The sequence below is a fragment of the Mus caroli genome, chromosome 15 (assembly GCF_900094665.2).
Source record: "Mus caroli chromosome 15, CAROLI_EIJ_v1.1, whole genome shotgun sequence".
Taxonomy (NCBI): Eukaryota; Metazoa; Chordata; class Mammalia; order Rodentia; family Muridae; genus Mus; species Mus caroli.
The window spans coordinates 65,490,778-65,512,268 of NC_034584.1; the positions used below are offsets into that span (position 1 = coordinate 65,490,778).

Below are 21,491 nucleotides of genomic sequence, written 5' to 3' on the forward strand. Positions count from 1 at the left end.
TCTTAGCCTGTAGCTCTGGTTCCATGAAATGAGCTAACATATGGAGTTAGTACACTCTGGATTTCTCTAGACATCCTAGAGTTCCCCAATCAATAGCCCCAGGTTTACAGCACATCTCATAAGAACATCCCTAAACAGAGCTCTGCAAGTTGTTCACCACTGAAGTTTTCCCTTGAAATCAGCTGGCACAGACTCATCTGTTGTATGGATACTTTCCTAGATGCTGAGGATGAATAAGCAACTGAGTGTGGCTGGAAACTCTGAAAGCTATTGAAGAGTATACTGAGCTTGATCACTAGCCGTCCGATGAGGTAAGGAGGTGATAAGCCTTCCACTGCCTCGGTCCCTGTTAATACCAGCTAATGTGTGCAGTTCAGTCTATCCTATACTCTAATTGGGCTGACTTATTAAATTCCTCCATGACACAAGTCCTTATATAGGACCCACACTGTTCCCTGACTGTGGACAGGAACAGGCACTATAGAGCTGAGAGAGAGCCAGGCACTATTCTTAGACAACCCACACATGATGGCACAGGAGCAAAGCAGATAGCAAGTGGAGAGGCAATTCTCCTGACACAGTCAGTCTGGCTACAAAGTCCCTCAGAACTAAAAGTTGGCATTATTTGTAAATGCACACCAGGATCTAGCGCTCTTCTGTGTTGACTATACTGAGCCCTGGCTATACTACGATCTTGAATTGATGGCTTGGGGAAGCAGGATCCTTTAGCTCACTGTCCCCATCAGGAAAGTCCACAGTGAGGAACTCATGAGCATGCAGGGAGAGCCACTGACACAAGGCACTGGACTGTATACATTCATGGCAGTGTCCTGTCAATCACAGGATGAATAGCCTGCTTCTCCTCCCAATTTTCATGCTGCTCCATTGGCTGGAAACCCTGTAGGTGATAAATTTACAGACCATCCCAGCAGGATTTCTCTGTCACTGCATTTAAGAAGGGACCAGATACAAGAAAACATGGGAAGAAAAGTTAAGGAAAGAAAGATAAAAATACTGGGAGAGAGTAAGAGGAAGAAATGAGAAATATCTCTATCCCCTTGCTTACTCCCTGGCAGACAGACTAGGCAGTGGATGTGGTATAAGCTCAGGTCTTCAGCTTTCCTTGGGACGTCACCTATGCAGTAGGTTTCCCTAGCAGGACCACTTCATCCCCTAGAACCATTCCCTAGGAGGTGATCTTGGCTGTGATCTGATCAGACCCAGGGTATCATGATGGAGTCCCATGGATCTGCCCAACCCTGCTAACTAGCCCATTTCCAAGTATTTTCATGCTTCCTTTGAGACCCCTAGACTATGCACATATAGTCACACAACCCTATCTGGTGGCACAGAGGCAATATGAATGGGGAGAGTCATACCCGAGGTCCTGGCATTCCGGGCACGCCGCTTTCGCCAGGGTCTCCTGGTTCTCCCTGTGGGAAGCAAGTGCAGAGTCAACACAAAAGGGGTCACACTTGGTTGAGCACACCTACTGCTGGCTGTGGCTAGGTCTGGAACAGGGCCACTTGTGTATAGGTGGCTCCGAATTCTTATCCTCCTATTCCCCATCTTCCCCAGTTCTGTTGCTTAAAGCATGTGACTGAATACAAATGCCATTTCCTTCACTTCCCTCCGACATCTGATATTCCCCAGTTCTGTTACTGATTGAATAACAAATGACATCTCTTTCCTTCTGAGAGGTTTGTACCAGGGACAATGTGAGAAAACCCTTTGATTTGAAAATACAAAGTACTTGATTAGCCAGAGAAAGGAGTAAATAGTATTGACAGAAATGGCCTCAAATAGTGTAACTGTAGGATTCTAAATCAACATATTACAGCAATCCTGCACCATTCACAACAGCTAAATTATGGAATCAGCCTAGGTGCTTGTCAGCAGATGAAATGGAAGCAAGAGAGTGGGACTATATGTATACATGTCCATCAATTTCATTCGGCCATAAAAAAAGAACAAAACTATGCCAATTGTTCGAAAAAAATAGATGCAACTTCAGATCATCATATTAAATTAAATAGGTCAGATTAAGAAAGACAAAAATATGTTTTCCTTCATTTGTGGCTCCTTGTTTTTTCTATAGACACATAAAAGCAAGGGTGTGTATACGGAATAGAAGTAGATGAAGAAGGGCTGGAGGAAGGGATGGGGGTACCTAACAAGAAAAGGGGAGAGAGGGGGGTTGATCCTAGACAAAGCCCATGGTATACCTGAACAAAAAGGTCTTTCTGAAACCCATCACTCTGTCCAATAAGGATAAGCAAATAAAATGACTATAAATGGGTCTATATCTACACTCATTCTATATTTTGTTATAGAAAAAAATCTGATTCTGTCTTGAGTGAAAAGAACAATGAATTTCACCAAAATACTAAATGTTTTCTTCCATAGCTGCCTTTCAAGGGCATATCTGATCAGATATACACTTAAAAATTTAAGAATAAAGTTTGTTTAAATTGTCCATTGCTAGAGCTGGAGAGGTGGCTCAGTGGTTTAGAGCATGGCTGCTTTTGCAGAGGACTGCAGTAGATTCTGAGAAACTGTGTGGCAGTCCACAGCTCCAGGTCCCAGAGACCAGCGACCGACAACAGCCTCTTCTGACCTCTGAGGGACTGCACACACATGGTGCACAGGCACACATGCAGGCAAAACACTCATAAAATAAAATTTAGAATTCTTTAAAATATTTAAAGATTGTCCACTGCCTACTTATTCGCTTGAGGCATTTAAAGTGGGGGCTTGGTTTTGTTCTTCCTAGAATCTAACCTTCTACTCTCCCTGTCATTACCCTTTTTAATGGTTCTCACAGGAGACTACTTAAAACTGAAATCTCCCATGACTGATTATCTCTTCATTTGACTGTTATACATTCAGAGCCTTCCTGGGTGGCTTTGGGAGAACTCTGCTCCATCTGACCTAGTAAATCCAACCATTCCCACTAAGCCTTCGTCCAAAGCCCAGGTGACCAACTAATTTTGGAACCCAATGATCTTTGCTCTTCAGTTTCTGATTCCTAAACTCATGGCACCCTGTGATTACCCACCTTGGAGCCAGGAAGGCCTGGTGGTCCATTCAGCCCATCCTTTCCAGGTGTCCCCTGGTCCAAGAGAGGAAAGAAACAAAATGAAAACAAAGACATGTTTAGGGAAGATCTGAGGGGGAATGCCAACTAAGAGATGACTCTACAGCGAGACTGTGGTGCATGGTCTCACCCACTTTCCAGCTATTTCGCTTTTCAAGAAGTACCTGTCTCTGCCAGCCAGGATTTCCTTACATCTTGATAGGACTACACAGTGACTACCCTTCTAGTCTGTGCCCTGGCTCATTTATTATACATGCAGATGAATGAAGGGGAGAGACGTGGCTCTATTCCTAATCTTGGCCTCAAGACGCCCCAGAGACAATACCATCCACACTGATCCTGAAGTCCTTTACTGAATCTCTTGGCTTCATGTGTCTTCCTTCCAACCAGAATCTTCCTTCCTCTTGTCCTTCAAAGCTGCTAATCTCTGGTCTCCATCATGGCTGTCACCCCAGCCTTGTATTTCTGAGGAGTTTCATAGTGTGCCTTCTAATTCAAGGTGTATTCTCCACCCCAACATTGACATTCTATCCCAGCTACTAGGTGCAGATGAAGAGACAATGAATCCCAGGATGGAGTAGCTTCTGAGGTCACAAAGATGTGGATGGGGACCTGAAGAGCCTTCTGGCTACAACTGCGAGCCCCTGCACTAAATCTAAGATGTATTGTCACGCCCATTTCACAGGGCCACATTCTCTCATTAGAACAGGTAGAAAACAGGCTCCCTCACAGACAACCTCAGGGGCTATTTCTTGGTATCTCTTCATGAGAGTAAGTCAACTTTTTAGTTTTTGTCTTTAATAAAAGGGTATTAGTATGTAGCCCTAGTTGACCATGTATCTTTATATAGTTCAGCCTAGCCTTGAACTCACAGCAATCCTCCTGCTTCAGACTATTACATACTAGAATTACAAGTATGTACTACATATCTACCTTAAATTTTCCATAGCTTTTTCTAATGCTGCTGCTTGCTCTTCTGAATGAGAATTTCCTGTATCTGATTTAAGACTCCTATCTCTCTGTGCACCCGGAGTTGGAACTTGTTCCCCCTGCACAGAAGAAGGTTGGTGATCATTATGGCCACAGGAGATGGAGCCACTTGCTTCAGTGAAATCATGACAGGGACCAGGAAAGACCAAAGTCCAAAGCCAGAGCTGAGCTACAGCTTCATCTTGATTAAAAACCATAATGCCATTTAGAACTGCTGTCCCCATAGCCCCTCCATGGTGCTCTGGGTCATTTGAACGCTTTGTTTTCTGTTCTATTTGAATTAGAGTCTACATAGCCCAGGAAAACGTAGAACTTGCAGCAACTCTCCTGCCCCAGTCTCTCTAGCCCTGGAAGTACAAGTGAATGTCATCCTACCCGGATTGGTGAGAGCGTACTTTCAAATAAACACACCGTATCAGAAGAGATGAGAGAGTTTAAGCTGCTGTATGGCCCTGCCACCACACACTCATTGGTGATGATGCCATTGGTGACTGTGCCTGCAGAATGTCTCCTGGGAGCTATGCATTAACCAGGTGCCCCTTCAGGTTCACATTCATGCACCTGAGCATGGACTATAGCACTGGATTTATGGTTGAAGCCCTTTGAGGAGCAGCACAACTTCAGTTCTGGGTTGGCATCCACTTCTGGTCCTATCTCCTGAGTCTTTTATCTATGTTCATAGAGTGATCCGTGACCCAAATAGGATGAAGAGTTGCTGTGTGGTGCAAGCTCTCCAGCATCCAGAGCCTCCATCCATACCCTGGCCTTGACCTCTGGCAGTTCCCACAGGAGTTTGTTGTAAATAACCCCCTGAGTAAAGCAGCCCCTGGGGTTATGGGACATCATATCAGAACCTGATATCAGGGTGGCAGGCTGTACCCAGGATACTCCATTAGTGTATGTAAAGGGGCTTACACCAATGTACCAAGGTAACACGTCCACCTTTTAGCTGAGTAGTCTTCTCATGACATTAAAGCTAGCTGATTCCTAGGGCTTAGAAGAAACTAGAAAGTCCTTGAAATGCCAGGGTCTTCTCCATGAATAAGTGGGGCAAAAAGGCCAGAAAATATAAAGATGGTGTGGTAATCCCTGACATTTTAATGGGAAGGACTTCATGAATGTTACTTTAGAAACAAGAACAAGGTTGGCCAGGGTCAGTGAGAGGTAGTCTCAGGAGACAGCAGGAGAGAAGAGAGAACCAGCCTGCACCAGCCTCACAATCTGCTGTAAAGGAAGGGGATTCATAAGGCATCACTAGCTCTGTGAGAGAGCCCTGGGGCCAGGGCAAATGCCTTGCTACTCCTGACATGGGACAAAGGAGGTCAGTAAGGGACAAATAGCAGAAGAGCAGAAACAACTCACCGAGTGCCCAGCAGGCCCAGGTTTTCCCGGGAAGCCGAGCTCGCCAGGTAAACCCTGAAAGAAGAAGTATAAAAACTGTCAGTCTATTTGAGATTAGAGTCTTGTCATGATGCCATCCCTGGCATAGGATCAGGCCTCTGGCTCTAAGGAGAATACCTCAGGGTGTCTACCACTCTCATTGCCAGCCCCTGTAAAACACAGAATAGCCCCAGATCTACAGTTGGTGAGGTTGCTGCATGTCTGTTCTGCAGCCGAGACCACTGCCATGTGCACCCAAGCCCGAATACTTCCTCTGCAGACTGCTGGGTGTACCCTGACCACCACCTGCTATGGGACAGTTTCCCAGCTAATCTTTAAAGGATGAGAGGGAAGACTGTTAACAAACACTGGCCTTGGTATAGTTTTGTGAGAACAGACCACAAAAATCTATGCATACTTGGATAGCAGACCAACCTGATGCACCCCCATACCATGACAGAACAAGATACCAAGTGTTTACGCTGATTTATATGTCACTTATAAGTGCCAGACCCAAGAGCTTAAGAGTGATGAAGCATGGAGGTTTCTGCATCCACAGTCTTCCTGTCTGTGCCTTTGTTCTGGATACAGGACAAAGCCACCCCTTCCCTTGAAAATGCTATCCAAGTTCCCCTTCAAGAGAAAGTCAAGCCAGTCTTACCGGGGGTCCTCCAGGTCCAGGGGGCCCTGGAACACCAGGTGGTCCAGGCGGGCCCTGTATAGAGAGAGTGGGTGGTTATGAAAGTAACACAGAGACACTACCTGGTATGTTACAAACCAGTGTTTGAGAAAGAATAGACGGAGTGGCAGTGTAGGAAGACTCTAGCTTCTTCTGCCTCACCTAATTTCAAATGGAAAGGAAGAGTTGAAAATTACTAATAAATATCCTATTGGTGTGCTGGCTAGTTTTTGTCAGTTTAGTACAAACCAGGGTCATCAGGGAAGAGGGAGCCTCAGCTGAAGAATTACCTCTATCAGATGCAGGGGCATTACCTTGACTATTGACTTATGTGGGAGGCCTGGCCCACTGTGAGCAATGCCACCCTTGGCCAGGTGGGTATGGGCTATATACGAAAGATAGCTGAGCAAGCCAGAGAAAAGCAACCCAGTCAGCAGCTCTATGATCTCAGCGTCAGCTCCTGCCTTCAGAGTCTGCCTCAGTGGCTGCCCTCAGTGATGGACTATCACACAAAGATCAAATGAACAATTTCCTCACTCTACAAGCTGTTTTGGGGTCGGTGTTTTATCACAGAAACAGGAAACCAAACTAGAGTGAGCCTGCTTTATCACCTATCGTGCTGTATGGTTAAATCCTTTGAACATTTAAGGAGACCAGACACATGTGTACACACACACACACACACAGAGATGCGTACAGTAGTCACCCATTCACAAGACTCTCCCAGGGCACACTTTGTTACCACCCATCACGCTCTAGAGCTGATGCCAGTGTCAGCATCAAAGAGCAGACTGTGGGTCTCGAGCTTAGTCAGTTGATTTCCTAGGTTCATCAAAATTTCTCCCCTACTCCGTTGGGATCAATCTGGCCAGGAGTAGGGATGTGCATTTTATGGGTAGCGTCTACAGGAGTGTATGCATATGTGTTAAACTCCAAATATTCAGTTCCCATGCAAACACAGGGCAGGGAAAAATGGTAAGTAACTATGAGAGGAAGCCATAGCCCATGCTTCCATGATCATGAGAGTGGGGAGAGAAGGAAGGTATAGAGAGGAACCCGGACACTGAGTAGGGAGTGAGCTGTGGACCTGGAAGCCTGAAGCAAAGGGTTTAGAGGAGGCACCTGAACGGTGAAGAGGGCAGAAGTGACCAACAGGCTAGGCACACAACAGCAGGCAGAAACCAGCTGTGTAAAGGCCAGAAGAATGGAAGTCACTGTGCTTTGTACAATAGCCAACAGTTTCATATGAGGACAGAGCAGGCCTTGACGTGCCAGTGTGGAGAGCTAGGAATATACCTTAGGAATAACTAGACATGCGTCTGCCATGTGTCTTAGATTTCCAGATGCCTTGTGGAGGCCACCAAAGGCAGAGACATATGCTGGGCCATGGGCTGGTGGTCGCTATGCAATAATGGGGCTCTGGGAGAGAGTGGGGCTCCTTCTGAGTATTTGCAGGTTCAGGACAGTCCTGCCAAGAGCCTTTCATCTGAGAACACCCAAGCGCATGGCAGCTGAACATCCTGCAGGGGCGCCTGTTCTTGGTTTTGGTGGTGGGTACATCCTTGCTTTTCCAGCCTGGCGTTTCCTATTCTTGCAAAAGTATTTACAACTTTCCCCACCCCACACAACTCTAGGAGCAATAGAAGGCACTAAAGCACGTACTTGCACATGTCTCCCTCTGGATGTGCCCTTCTCTGGATGTGTCTCTCCCATTCTCCCACTCTTCTTCACCTGCCCCTCTCCTCTGAGATGGCACCCAGGTTCTTGAGTCTTCTCTGTGATCAAGGTCAAGGTCTTCTTCTTATCTTACCCTCAGATCCTCAAGAATCAAACAGTCTAGTTTCCTCTGCATCTCGAAGAGAAACTAACTCAGGCCAAGACAGGAAGCCATATTCAGAAAAATGCCTAAGTCTTCTAAAAGGTGACTTCAAGGGACCATTTGCATTCAGAAAGCAATAACAGATGATGACCACTGGAGGGCGATAAGAAACAAAGAATGGCCCACGGGTCGCGATCATGAGATATTCCGTGTACTGCCTCTGGGTGGCATGTGTGAGTCAAACGTTCATACACAAAATAAGAGCCTTTACAAAACAGGGCTTTGAGTGGCCGCTGGAGTTCAGTTCCCCCGTAGCTCGTTTAGACCTGATGTGTCTTTGGAGCAGTATCTATCCTGTTTGAGATGTTTTTCCCTAAGTCTGGGTAACTGGAGAGGCTACAGTGAGCTGGGAAAGGACCTGGGTAAAGATCAACCTATCTTCCTTATTGGACAAGGGCTGGGCTGCAGAAAGGTTCCATCAAGGGTGGCTGCCCACCTTGTCCAGCATCCTCAGCACTGTACCCACCTGCTGCCTGTTCACCTCTTCATACTGAGGGATCTGCAGAAATCACCAGAACAACTTCCCCATGAAAGCACATACCAGGCTACCCACTGTCACTCACCACCCAGTCCCACAGCACCCACCAATGGAGCTTAACAGAGGGATTTTTCTACACAGATAGACAGATAGTACTCATGTGGCCATGGGGACATTTCCCTTTCTTCCCTCCTTACATGCCTGGCCATATGGATAGCTCTAGAATGTTTAGTGCTTTCTAAAACACTTCTTTCAGAAATCGGGCCTGCCAGCCAGCCCACAGCTACTCTGATCTCATTTACCCTCCCATCTTTCTGTAAACTTCCTTATCCTGCTGGTGGTGGTGGTGCCCTGGCACACAGCAGTCTAGAGTTGATGATCTTCTGTGAACAGCTAGTGAAAATGAAACTTTAGTGTTTGAGAGTGAAGAAAATAGGCCAATAGAGTTTAAGGACCTTGCTAGAGGTTATGCAGCTATCTTCTCTAGGTGGAAAAAAGGCATATGCATCCTGAAGGGTCCACCTGCATCAGAGTCATCTGAATTGGAGGTTATACACACAGAGACCAGAGCTGCCTGTTTAGACTCCTGGCTAGCAGGTTAAGCTCAGGTGCCTAAGGTCAGGGACTGGTGTGATGGATGCTCAGTGGTACAGATGTCTCTAGTACAGGATCATTCAATGCCACCAACCCCATCTGCAGCCACCTTCTCTCTAGCTCTAGCCCTGTTAGTATGTAAAATATAACAGAGAGGAGGCACCGTGTACATAGGAGACACAAAAAAAGAAGGTAGAAACCTGGAAGACCTGCCAGGGATGGTCACTCCACTTTACCAGCTTGTTAGAGCCCACATTGATCAAGTGAGGCAGCCTTTTCCACCCCAAGCTGAAAATGAGGAAGGTCCAGGCTGGAATGGACCACACTATAGTTCAATGTACCTCCCAACCCGGAACACCAGTCTGGCCATCCTGCTAAAGATGCCAGTCACATGGCCTTCTTGGAGACACATTCTGCCACTGGAGGAGAATCTAGACTGTCCTTGATATCTCCGACTCCGAACATTTAGCACCCAGTTCTGCTGTGCACACAGTAGGGAGTTAACAAAAGTTTGAGGCAGTAAGTAGACAAGCACTAGGGATGTCCTCAGGAATTAAAGCTACCCACTGCAACAGCCACGTCGAGGAAGAGTCAACCGCAGATGGAAACAGCTGTTACAAAGTCTGGAGACTGCTACCAGGAAGTGTCACATAGCCTCCGGCATCCATTCCAAGTCACACAGAGCATCTTGCAAGTCCAGTTTGGGGTTGTGGGGTTAATGCAAAGCAGCCTTTAGCCTGCCCTAGGGACCTGCTCTGCTGACCTTTGCTGTCTTCTACTGGTCCTAATGCTTACAAAGGGCAGCAGGTCCTCATGAACACCTGTCCTGCCTCTGGTTAGTCTTTCTATGGAGCCTCTTGTTGTCTTTCATTTTTCCATGGATAGCTAAGTGAAATGTGGGTTTTGGGGGGACAAGGAAGCCCCCTACTTCTCCTACTGTCCCTGCCAACAGAAACCCCTTTGAAAACTAGGACGTTCCACTGTCCTTCCCTTGTTACATATAAAGATTTTAGTGTCTCAAGGAAGGAACAGAACCAACAGGAGATGGAGAATGAGATGCAGGACGCTTCAGTGTCTGCAGCTTCTCAAGATGCTGCTGTCAAGTAACTCATCTTCTCTGCCCCAAGCGATGAGCCGGCTGGGATTCATGTGAAAACTTAAGGCTTGAGGCTGAGGATAGGGTTCAGTGGTGTGGCCCCTGCCTGACATGCACGGTTCCACACCACTGCAAAGCAAAAAGACAAAATGCCTGTGGCTCTGAGTGGCCGAGATAATAGTCTAGATGGCCTCAGGCTACCTCAAAGGACTTCACCTTCATAACCTTTATCACACCAAATATGGCATAGGAGCTATACATCATTCTCCTCTCTCTCTCTCTCTCTCTCTCTCTCTCTCTCTCTCTCTCTCTCTNTTCTCCTCTCTCTCTCTCTCTCTCTCTCTCTCTCTCTCTCTCTCTCTCTCTCTGTGTGTGTGTGTGTGTGTGTGTGTGTGTATGTACAGAGAGAAAGAGAGAGAGAATATGCATACTCCTATCTTTTCTTTTAATCATTAATGAAAGCATCTAGCCAAATTAATCAGACTATTAACAAGTAACACATTAGCCAATAGATATAAATGTTGACAAAATGCCTGCCTGCTTGTATTACCATTAATGAAAACAAAGTAATTACTCTCCATATTAATTAAATAATCAGCCCACTAATTATTAATGAATTAACATTTAATCCCTATATAGCAACTAAGCAGCGATCGGATGCAATTAGTAGTTACAATGATGATATGTAAGTAGCCAATTAATCTAATTACTATTAATAAAGAAATATCAAATAATCATTTCTACCACGGTAACTGCAGCTGTGGTACGCTTATGAAGTTGAACAGAATTTGAAGACATATGAAAATTGCCTGCATGAATTAACAGAGCAGTCAAGTTAATTCGGTGTGCAGCTGGGACACTTTTGAGGGAAAGGTATTCACAATTTGTGTTCCCCCCGAGGTGTATCTATGGCCACCGCCCACCGAGGGGAATTTCTGCACAGTCCTAGGAGCCCACCCAGGTCTCACACCAGCTCTGTCCCCTGGTTGTGCATTCTCCCACACAGGGGTCTTGATTGCTCAGCCAGTGGCAGGCAACATCACCTTGGCACAAACATGTGAATGTGGCCTGCCGGCCCTCACAAGACTTCAATTTTCCTTATGCTCCTTGTGAGAGGATTGCTGCATAGGACTGTGAGACCAGACTTAGAGCGTTTCTCCCTAGAAGGTAAAGCCCCTGGACGTTCCCCAAGTTTGTTTTCCCTGATCTCTAAAAATGCAGCCAGAAAGAAGCTCTTTGTTCTCTATAGCCAGCAAAAAGCCTTTTTGTTTCTGTGCCTTACAGCCAGAGATGCGATAATTGTAGGAAGACCTACAAGGACACAGAGATAGAGGGGAGCTACAGGTCACTTCCCACCCCCATCGCCAGAAAGGAGCTGTAGCCAACTCTCCTCCCAACTCTCCTCCCAAGCTCCTCCCAACTCTCCTCCCAAGCTAGCTGTTAAAAGCCCCCTACTGTTACCTCTTGGGGTCTAACTCCCCTGCCCTGCACAGGGTGGAGGGACTTGGTCCTCAGCTAGCTGATAATAAAACCTCTTGCAGTTTGCATCAGGTGTGGTTTTCTCATTGGGGTCCTGGCTAGCTCATCCCGGAACTTGAGCGGAGGCCCAGCTTCAGGGGTCTTACAGGACAGCATGGGTGGGTGGGTTTGACTCTGAGGGCCTACTACTGTTTTCTGAAAAACCTGAACAAAATTGGCAATCGTGGCTAAACTAGACTGTCTCATCTGGCAGTTCATAATGCAACTGATATCAGAAGGGAGCAAGAAACAAGCATGCAATGCCACAGACAGCCTGCCACCTTCTTCCCAAATTCAAGTGCAAATTCCTGGGCAGGGCGACTGAACTTGGGTTTATGTGAGGTTTCTTTCAGTACTGACAATGTCTATCATTTCCTAAGAGACCCTGTGGGGCTGTAGATAATTAAAACACAGAATGCAGTGTCACCACACGTGGTATACAGAGATCGGATCCACCATGCAGTCCAAACTCAGTGGAGAAGTTTTATGATCCTACCCAGATTTGCTGAAGATTTTCTGAATAGAAAACAGAATTTTACCATTAGTTGAAATGTTAACATTTGAAAATCTCTACACCTGTTTGCTATTTAGGAATGAAAAGACAGACTCCAGTTTTGTGTGTAACAAAGACTAGCTCAAATACTTGTAAATAAAATTAACAAACTTGTACATTGAAAACTGAGAGATGATGGCTCAGCGGTTAAGATTGCTTGCTGCTCCTCCAAAGATCCTGAGTTTGGATCCCAACACCCACCTTAGGCAGCTTACAATCATCTGTAACCCCAGCCCCAAGAGGTCTGAGACCCTCTTCTGACCTACACTGCTACACACACACACACACACACACACACACACACACTTAAAATAAATCATTTTTTTAAATATATGGTTGCACTTTTTTTTATAACTGAAAATCAAAGACTGAGCCAGTGACATGAATTTCTGAACAAAGCAATTGTTACCTGAATTGTGGGAGCCAGCATAATTATACATTATTTATCCACGTAGGGGATGTGTGAGCAACACAGTGGTGTCTGACACCTGCAAGAGCTGAACAAACGTGGCTGGCTTCCCTCCGCTCTGGCATCCCCTTTGGGTCTATGCATCCTGCCACGGAGTCAACTCCAACTTTGCCAGTCTGTGTAGGAGTTTTCTCAGGGGCTCCCAGAAATGAATACCCAATTCACAACCCTGTACCAGTCTTCTCTATTCACTTTCTTTTTGTTTGTTTGTTTGGTTGGTTTTTGTTTTTGTTTTTTTGTTTCTTCAAGACAGGGTTTCTCTGTATAGCCCTGGCTGTCCTGGAACTCACTCTGTAGACCATTTTTAAATGATAATTTAACATCCGGAGGCTTTGGGGGTCTACAGAGGGACTGCCCCTTCCAGACTAAGCTAGTTCCTAGACACAGCCAAGTAGGTTCCTGGAGACATTTATTTTTTCCTGAGCAAACTAACAAATCCCTAGTTCTGGTCTCCATCTATTGTCTTTCAGCAGGCTCTTAGAGTTTGGACCATGACAACATCCCCTGGACCAAATTGTTCCAGGGCCAGACCCCAGTAAATGGAAGAGCATCCCCCATCACACAAAGTATGCTGCAACATTTTCAACAGTCCAGCGTTCAGCTGCTGCACAGCCTTCTTTACTCACTGTGCATTCATTGAAAACCACAATAAAGGCTCTTACCATGCCCACCCTGGACCACCATAGGACTCCTCTACACAGCTTCTGACACACAGCACACCATGCTATGAAAAGTGTGAGGAACTGCCTTACCAGTGGCTTCCATTACTTATCTGTTGGTTGTGCATATCTGGATACCAAGAGAGCCAAGAGTGGCCAGAAAACACTCTCTCTGCCCTAGTCTCCTCCTGTCCCACTAGCACATGTGTCCTTAGGTGACAGATTCTGGCCACTTAGGCTTTATGGTTCCAGAGTGAAGTTTGGTATACAGCAGGTACTTGGAAGTACAGTCTGGATTAGGAATCAGTGAATCCCGAGTGGGGAAGAAAAGAAACATGGGAGAAACTAGTGATTAGCCCAGGAATGGTGGGAAACACATGTCAAGAAGAGAGGGGGAATGGTAGAGGGACAGAGTGACTATGTAGGCAGAGTCGGCTTTGTGTCTGACATCAGAGACCACCCAGTGTTCCAGGCAGTACCCACTGTAAGCGCCATAATCCCCTCTGACCCAACTCAGGATAAAAGTAAATTCCACAACCAACGCATCCGGGCACCATGTAGCATCTGCTGTGAATCTCACGTGGCCTGGTTCTGAACATGGTTCCTCTGTGATTTGGGATGCATTGTGCACGTCAAAGTTACCATGCAGAGGGTAGTGGTGTGTGCCTGTATGGCTCGGCTCAACACCTGGCATCCAGTGAAGCTCTGCCAGATGAAAATGGCCTTGATGTCAGATGTTAACACAGAAAGAAAGGAGTGGACTTAGCCAGTTAGAAACCAGAAGGACAATAGAACAACATTTACAGCTAAAAAATAATTTTGAAGAGCTGAATTAATACTGATTAGTTTTTTAAAATCTTTGAGATAAGGTCTTACCATGTTGCTCAAGCTAGAACTCCTGGGCACAACAGATTCTCCTTCATCCAAAGTAGATAGGACAGTGGGTACCCACACTAGAGGGACTGTGGGTGAATACTGCATCCTATCCTGCTTCATCTCCTTATCTCAGCCCATCTTACCTTACTGCTCTTTTTGAATCAGTGATTCACTCAGTAGCCCAGACTGGCTGAACTCACCATGTGGCTCAGCTTTTTACAAAGAATGAATATGACTTAGGACCACACTTTTTAGCTTTCTAAAAAAAAAATGTGTATTTGCTTTAGTAACATTTTATTTTCTTAGTGTATATTCGTTAGACAAAGTGATGGATGTCATGCTCTTGTTTTTGTTCAACTATATAATATCTTTGCCCATATTTACCCCCTTACCTTTCCTTCTCCTAACCTGCTCCTTCTAGTCCATTTCCTTCTTCCAAGTAGTTCCATTTCTCTCATGTAGTGTGTATGTGTGTGTGTATGTGTGTGTGTGTGTGTGTGTGTATGTGTGTGTGTGTCCCTGTGTGTGTGTGTGTCCCTATGTGTGCACATATATACACATGTGATCAGGGTTTCAAAAGAGAAAGAAAACAGTCTACCTTCCTTTTTGGTGGTTTTTTGATTAGAGTTCGGAGTTTTTGATTTGTTTGTTTTTTTCCGGAAAATGGATGTAACTGGCTGTCATTCTGCCTAATCCTCTGATGGTGACTACCAAGATGCCAGATGCAAGCTAAGAACTGCTACCGGGGCCACTGCATCAGAGGAAACAGCGTTGCTAGAGGGGAACTGTAAGGCAGTCCTTACCTGTGGCCCCAGCACTCCAGGGGTCCCTGGTGGACCCATTTCTCCTTTCTTCCCCTAAGTACAAAAAAGAAGCGGAAATTAATAGTTAAGCATCATCCCACAAAGCCCAAGGAACAGTGTCCCTCGGGGAAATCCTGTCCCAATAACTGGAGCTCCCTGCTTAATGGGTTAGACCCCCAGGAGCACCCAACAGAGCTTCTGGATAGGATCAAGCAAAGGGGGGAGGTCATGTTTGGGGCTCCAAGAGGTCAGCTTTTTTTCCTATCTCTTTGAGTAACATTAAAGATAACATACGGTCCAACATTTCCAAAGCGGGGCAAACAAGAGTATTGCTTATTGTATATATGGTTTGTTGTTGATATTCATACAAATATATTAAAAGTATCTTTCATGAAAAATATTCTAATCATGTTTTCCCCTCCTCCAACTCCTTGAAGGTCCTCCTCACCCTCCCTCACACCCAAGTCCATGACTTCAAAGCCCCTGGGTCTCTTGGTGTCCTGTGTCTGCCTAACCTGTCTGATGGTGGTCAATCTCTCCAGAGAAACTTTATGAACACATATGAATCTCTTCCCCCATCTCCACTCTTCAAAACAATTGCATGGTACCTCCTGCCTTCATGAGCCTTGCTTTCCGACAGTCATTTCTCTGAGCTTCATCTTACAGGAGGATTGAGGATGCCTCTGCCCCCCCCACCTTGTACAATCACAGTGTCTCCTCTATTTCTGTAGAGAGTCCCCCACCCATGGATAAGCAGGTCACTGAGTCTGTCTGCATCCTTCTATGGTACTAATCTGTGCAGTGAGTGGGCAGCATCTTTGATGAGTTCATAGGGGCAACCAACCCTGATTAGACCCAATGTGTGATATACAGAGGCATAGCAGGTCTTGTCTCTCCCTGGACCCAATCATGGTACTTTCTCTTTGCTCCTTATTTTCTTCTGCCCCTTACTCCCTCCTACCCTCCCTTTCCTCCTTTATCTCCTTTTTTGTCATCCTTCTTTCCATCCTTCTCTTCTCCTCCCTCCTTCTTCCATTCTCCTTCTCTTCCTCTTCTTCCCATACCACATGAGTACTTAGGACTCCTACTAAGAGTAGGACCATCCTCAACCCTGAGTGTAATTGAGGCATAGAATTCTGGGAGGCAAAGGAGCCAAGCTGTCCTGGACTGAGCAGAGCCATCCATGGAAGTCCAGGGTTGAAAACAACCACACGGCTTGTTTATTATGTGCAGGCTTTGAAGGACACAAATGATCAAGTGAGGTCTGAAGACAGAATAAGCTTAGTCAAGCCACAATAGCATGCTCAGCATATTCCATCCCTCCCACACATCAGCTCACCCCTAGATTACTGCAGTACCCCCAAACAGATAGCTTCCTTCACTGCTTTTCCCTTTATATTCATAAAGCAGACCCCATTCCTGCACTTTTGTCTCATTTCATTGGACCTTCCAAGCATGATGGCCTTGCCCTTCTTCCTTGAACAGACCAAATAACCAAGCCCCAATGCCTTTCCTCGGGTGTTCTTCCTGCTCAGAGAGTGACTTCTCCAGAGACCCATCTGGTCTCTGTTCAAAGGCCCTCTCACCTCTGCTCAGAAACATCACGAAGATAGCACTCTCTCCACCAGCTGGGTCCCCTCACCCTGCAGGACCTCCGTTAGTTTGTGTTCTCACTGATATTCCATTGATGTCTGTGTTTATTTACTGTTTCTCTGCCCTACTGGAACACAAACCATACAGAAGCAGGTGCTGGTTCTGATTTTATTTACTGTCTACCTTGAGGGCCCAGAACAGTACCTGCCACATAGTGGATGCTCAGCTCACACTTGTGGGCTGAATACGCTGTGTTTTAGGTGGACGCGAGTCACTTGCAAAGACCCTAGCAGTGGGTCAAAAGGTGGGTCAGAGGTAAATGATATTAGAAAGAGGGAAAGATTCTATGTGAAAATGTTTTATCCAGCCATGGCCCTAGAGAATTTGGCCTGCAGTGGTGCATGGAATGAGGCCAAACATGAGTTTCCTGACACTTATTGCATAAAATCAAAATGTGGTCTCGGAGACCTTCAGAAGCACTCCACACCTTAGATTCACCTGGTCTCACCTTGCATCAGACCCTGCTCTGGTGACAGTGGACATTAAGAGGATGGTTGTGAACAGAGCCCATTCCTTCTCCTCCTCAAGGAATGGAAAACAGACACCTTTCGTGTTCTACCTGGACAAATGTACTTCCTCTTCCCCTAGGTTATTGCACAGCAAGTTGCTGATTATTTACAAGATTAATTCAGGACCAACCCAGCATCATCTCTCTGTTGATAAGAATGAAACACCAAATGGGTCCTGGGAGGAAGGACAGAGGACAAGGAAGGATGTGAAAACCTGGCTGTTGGTTGAGAAGAATACCTCAGAGTGGTTCCTTCCTGCCTGCCTGTGCAGGGCTAGGACACAAGAAGCATGCATCTCCTTCACAGGCAGGAGGCTGTGGGGTCTCTGCTTCCTCAGTAGGCCAAGATCTTATATAACTTCAGAGGATGACAAGCCCTCCTGATGACATGAAAATGAGCTATGTAGCAGCTGTGAGATCAGGAGGCGCCCCCTTGCCTGGATGTGAAATCCAATAATCTAGAAGGGCAGACAAATGTAGTGGTCTGAATGAGAAATGCCCCCCATAGGCTCACATATTTGAAGACATGGTGCCGTCTATCTAAGGAGATGGAGGGGGTTGTAGTCTTGTCAGAGGCTAGCTTTGCATGTTTATAGCCTCACAGTAATCCCTGTCCTCTTCTCTGCTATCAATCTGCAATTAAAGCTGTGGAGCACTGAGTTTCTTGCTCCTGCCGCTATATCTGCCCTTTGCTGTCATGCTTTCCTCGCCATGACTCTCACTCACAAAGTTCTGGTTCCATGTGCCAAAGTAAACTCTTCTGTAAGTTTCCCTGGTCATTGTGTTTTTAACCACAGGATCAGAAAACTAATACAAGACCTGAAGGCACGTAAGAAACTTATGGCAAGAAAAGAGAAAGGCTAAGAATCCTATCAACTAAAGCAAACGTCACTACCATTAGGTTTCCAGTATGGAGATAAAAGCCTAGGGTAGGACCTGAGATCAGAGAAAGCCATGAAAATGTATCTTCAAACTAGCATCATGAAGCTGCCCCACTCCTGATAAGAGCACAATTTTTGTCATCCATTTAGGGGTTGCCACACTGAAGTCAGCTGTGTCCCCTGAGGACATGCTGCTGACAGCCCAGCACCCAGAGCCATCAGGTGCCTCCCAGAGCTCTCTCACTCCTTCCCTTGGGGCTGAGATCATCTCCTCTAGCACTCACTGGACCATTTGTGCAGTAAGTCAACCTTGCTAAGGGAAAAGAAGCTGAATCTAAGCTTTGCACCTCTTAGCCATCAGAGGCTCCACATCAGGTAGAAGACACAGTGGAGCTGTTTGGCCTGAAGATCCCATACCCAGATATCCTACCCTCTTTTCTAACAGCATCCAGTAATAAAAGTCCCAACTGGGTTTTATAAAACTGTTCTGTGCAAACAGAAACCCAATAAAACCAGAATTGGCTGGGAGGTTTATCATAGCTCTAACGCCCTCTTAGGCCTTAGAGACCATAGCCACACTTCTGCCTATGTAATAACTCCTTTCCATTTCAACTGGACAAAAATCACAGCCTAGGGCAACACCACATCATCCAGGAAGGCCTAACAACAATAAGAATTATAGGCAAAATGGGGAAGCACATGTGAGATATGCATTCCTACTATCATCCACAAACAAATGAGTTAGCATCTCAAGAACTGGGCACAGAGCCCCGAGCAGCTGTGTTAGCTTCAGCTGAAGCCAGGGAGCAGCTGCTGTGCACATCCTGAACCTGACAGGTTCTCTGGAATAAAGAGCGATCTTACGAACGGTAGTTCTGCTTCCTGAAATTTTCATTTTCTTCTCTTTCAAACTGCAGCCCAGCACAGTGTCTGGATAAGTATTCGTAATTTATCACGAGGGCAGATTTTTCAAGTGATTCTGGATGCCAAAATGTTAAGCAAAACTGCTATTTCCAGGGCAGCCTGTTTGCCCATGGAGACAGGAAAGGCTGATAAATTCTAAACAGCAGCAAACCTAGCTAGGATGTATTAACATAGCCACTGATGGAGCCATTAGCATACAAAAGGCTTGGCTGTGCCTGTCAGCTAATGTGTGCCTTATGGTCTTTCGCTCAGCTCTTTTCCATGCCTCCAAATGTCTAGAATGATCATTTCCCACTGTTTGGATCTGAAACCTGGTGTTCTGGGACTACTTAGAATGTCCTAACAGAACCCTGGCTCCTAGCCCTGGAATGAATCAAATAGTAGCCTGTGGCCCAAACACTGCTCCCATCTGGTCCAGCAGGAAGTTTTAACAATGGAAAGTGGAACAAATGCCACCCAAACTGCCACTGACAAAAGCCTGCCCATGTTTCTCTCTGAAACCTGACACAAGTCAGAGCTGGTGGGTCTCACGGTATTCGTGTTTGGCAATCATGAGACCTCTGTACCAAGGGAAACAGACAAAAGTGATACACATCTGGGGAACCACACAGGATGTACCTGATTGGAAAGTAAGAGCCCTGGGTCTCTCTCCAAGGAGCTCACAGCTGGGAAAACAGCTCACAGTTTTGATCTCTTGGGTGGGGGTAATAAAGTTTAGGCTGTGAAAAGGGTAAAGCCAGGAAGACTTGACTCTGATCAATGTCACCTTAGAGACTAGGTGATGCTGGAGACTCTGACCCATTTCTTCAGACCCCCTAGTTACTAATCTGAGACTAAGCTACCATACCCCATGGTACTTTGTGAAAACCAAATGACAAATGTGAAAGGAAAGTCAGGGTAGGTAGACGGCTTAGTGGGTGAAACATGAAGGCCTGGATCTGAGCATCAGGAAATTAGCACTAAGTGGAAAGAGACATACTCCGGCAGCTCATGGACCTTACACTGTATCCAATGTATCTAATACTGAGGAGCCTTGTCTCAAATCCTATTTTGGAGGAAATAACATATTCAGTGGAAAGAAAATGCCTAGCATTGACTTCTGGCCTCCACACACATGTCCTCACACACATATAAACTACTACACACACATGCAGAGGAAAACTTGCAAAGTTGTAATCCTGCCCTTATGTGACTGCCAACCACTTGTTTCTACCATCCCTTGGCTCCAGTCCTACAAAGATGTATGCCATTAGAAGAGTGTGCCCTCCTGACGCTGGTACATAGGAAATAACACCGGCAATACAGGGAGTATCTGTCTTGAGGAGAAAGGGAGCCTCAATTTGGAGAGGGTTATCTATTTAGTTTTCCATAACTGATGGGAAGAAACCAGAAGGTGTGAAAATAACCAAAGGTCTGTAAGAGATTGCTGTGAGCTTGTGCAAAGAGCAAAGACAGAGATCAGGAGTTGTTTAAGAAGGGAACTGGCTTCCCACTGTGGGTTGCCATGAACTTCTTCCTCGTGATTCAGTATTCCAAATTTTACACTTAGCTAAAGTTCTGGACACATTTTCGTCTTGCCAAAACAAGATCCCTCTAGGACTCAGCATAAAGAGCTAGGTGACACCCAATTTCTCTCCTCCCATACTGGACATTCCCTTGTCCAAGGTCCACACCCAGCTGACCAGATACTAGTCCTGGACCCTGCCCTTCTCCATGCCACACTGTCATGTGTGTGCCCAGATACCTGATTACACATTTGATTCATTTTTTTTTCTAGTACACAAGTTGCCCAAGACATTACCAATGTATATTCCACATGATTCTATGTATTGGATAAATTTTTCACGCATATATAAACTCATGTTTTATAGGTGTGAAACACTAATCATGAAGATACAAAACTAAGGCTGGCTCTGGCTCTTGCACTAGAATGTTCCAGATTCCGATAAAATTGCTTGGGTCCTAACTCCAATTGACAATGGTTCCTGTCTCCTCCTTACCTTCTAGATCAGGCAAATGGGTAGGCTACGGCAAAGTGCACCATATCTCTCTCCACCCTAGGCAAGCACTCCTTATCTACTGTGCTGTAACAAGAAACTAGGTATCGCTTCAGCCTGGGTACCAATCACCTGCATTCACCATGCCATCAGAGAAAAACATCAGTGTTATCTAAAATGAGTGCATTTACCTTGCCAAAGATTCTGCTGTCTGTCTATGACTAATCTCTTTGTTTTTAAAAAAAAAAAAAAAAAAAGTGGATCTTGGCTCCAGGACTCCGCCGAACTTAGGAACTCAGTCTGCTCAGGTGAGAGTGAGCACCACAGAGGCAGACAGCTTCTGGGACAGGTGGGAGCCACAGAGCCACTGAGGCAGCACCCTTTTGGGGCCGCAGACATCCGGCACCCTCCCAGCCGGAAGACAGTGGTCTGCCCTGCACAGGAGCCCTCTGCCTCA

At 45.9% G+C, this 21,491-nt stretch overlaps 1 protein-coding gene across 2 annotated transcripts in view; it reads right to left on the minus strand.

Annotated features, from left to right (window-relative positions):
• The window catches only part of Col22a1 (collagen type XXII alpha 1 chain), a 237,024-nt gene that overhangs the window by 110,165 nt on the left and 105,368 nt on the right, over positions 1 to 21,491 (minus strand). For both annotated transcript variants that reach the window (XM_021183654.1, XM_029469967.1), the window contains exons 23-27: positions 15,072 to 15,125; positions 6,129 to 6,182; positions 5,450 to 5,503; positions 3,059 to 3,112; positions 1,380 to 1,433 (exon numbers count right to left, since the gene is read on the minus strand). In XM_021183654.1, coding sequence (XP_021039313.1) covers positions 1,380 to 1,433; positions 3,059 to 3,112; positions 5,450 to 5,503; positions 6,129 to 6,182; positions 15,072 to 15,125 — 270 coding nt within the window. The remainder of the gene's footprint in view (positions 1 to 1,379; positions 1,434 to 3,058; positions 3,113 to 5,449; positions 5,504 to 6,128; positions 6,183 to 15,071; positions 15,126 to 21,491) is intronic.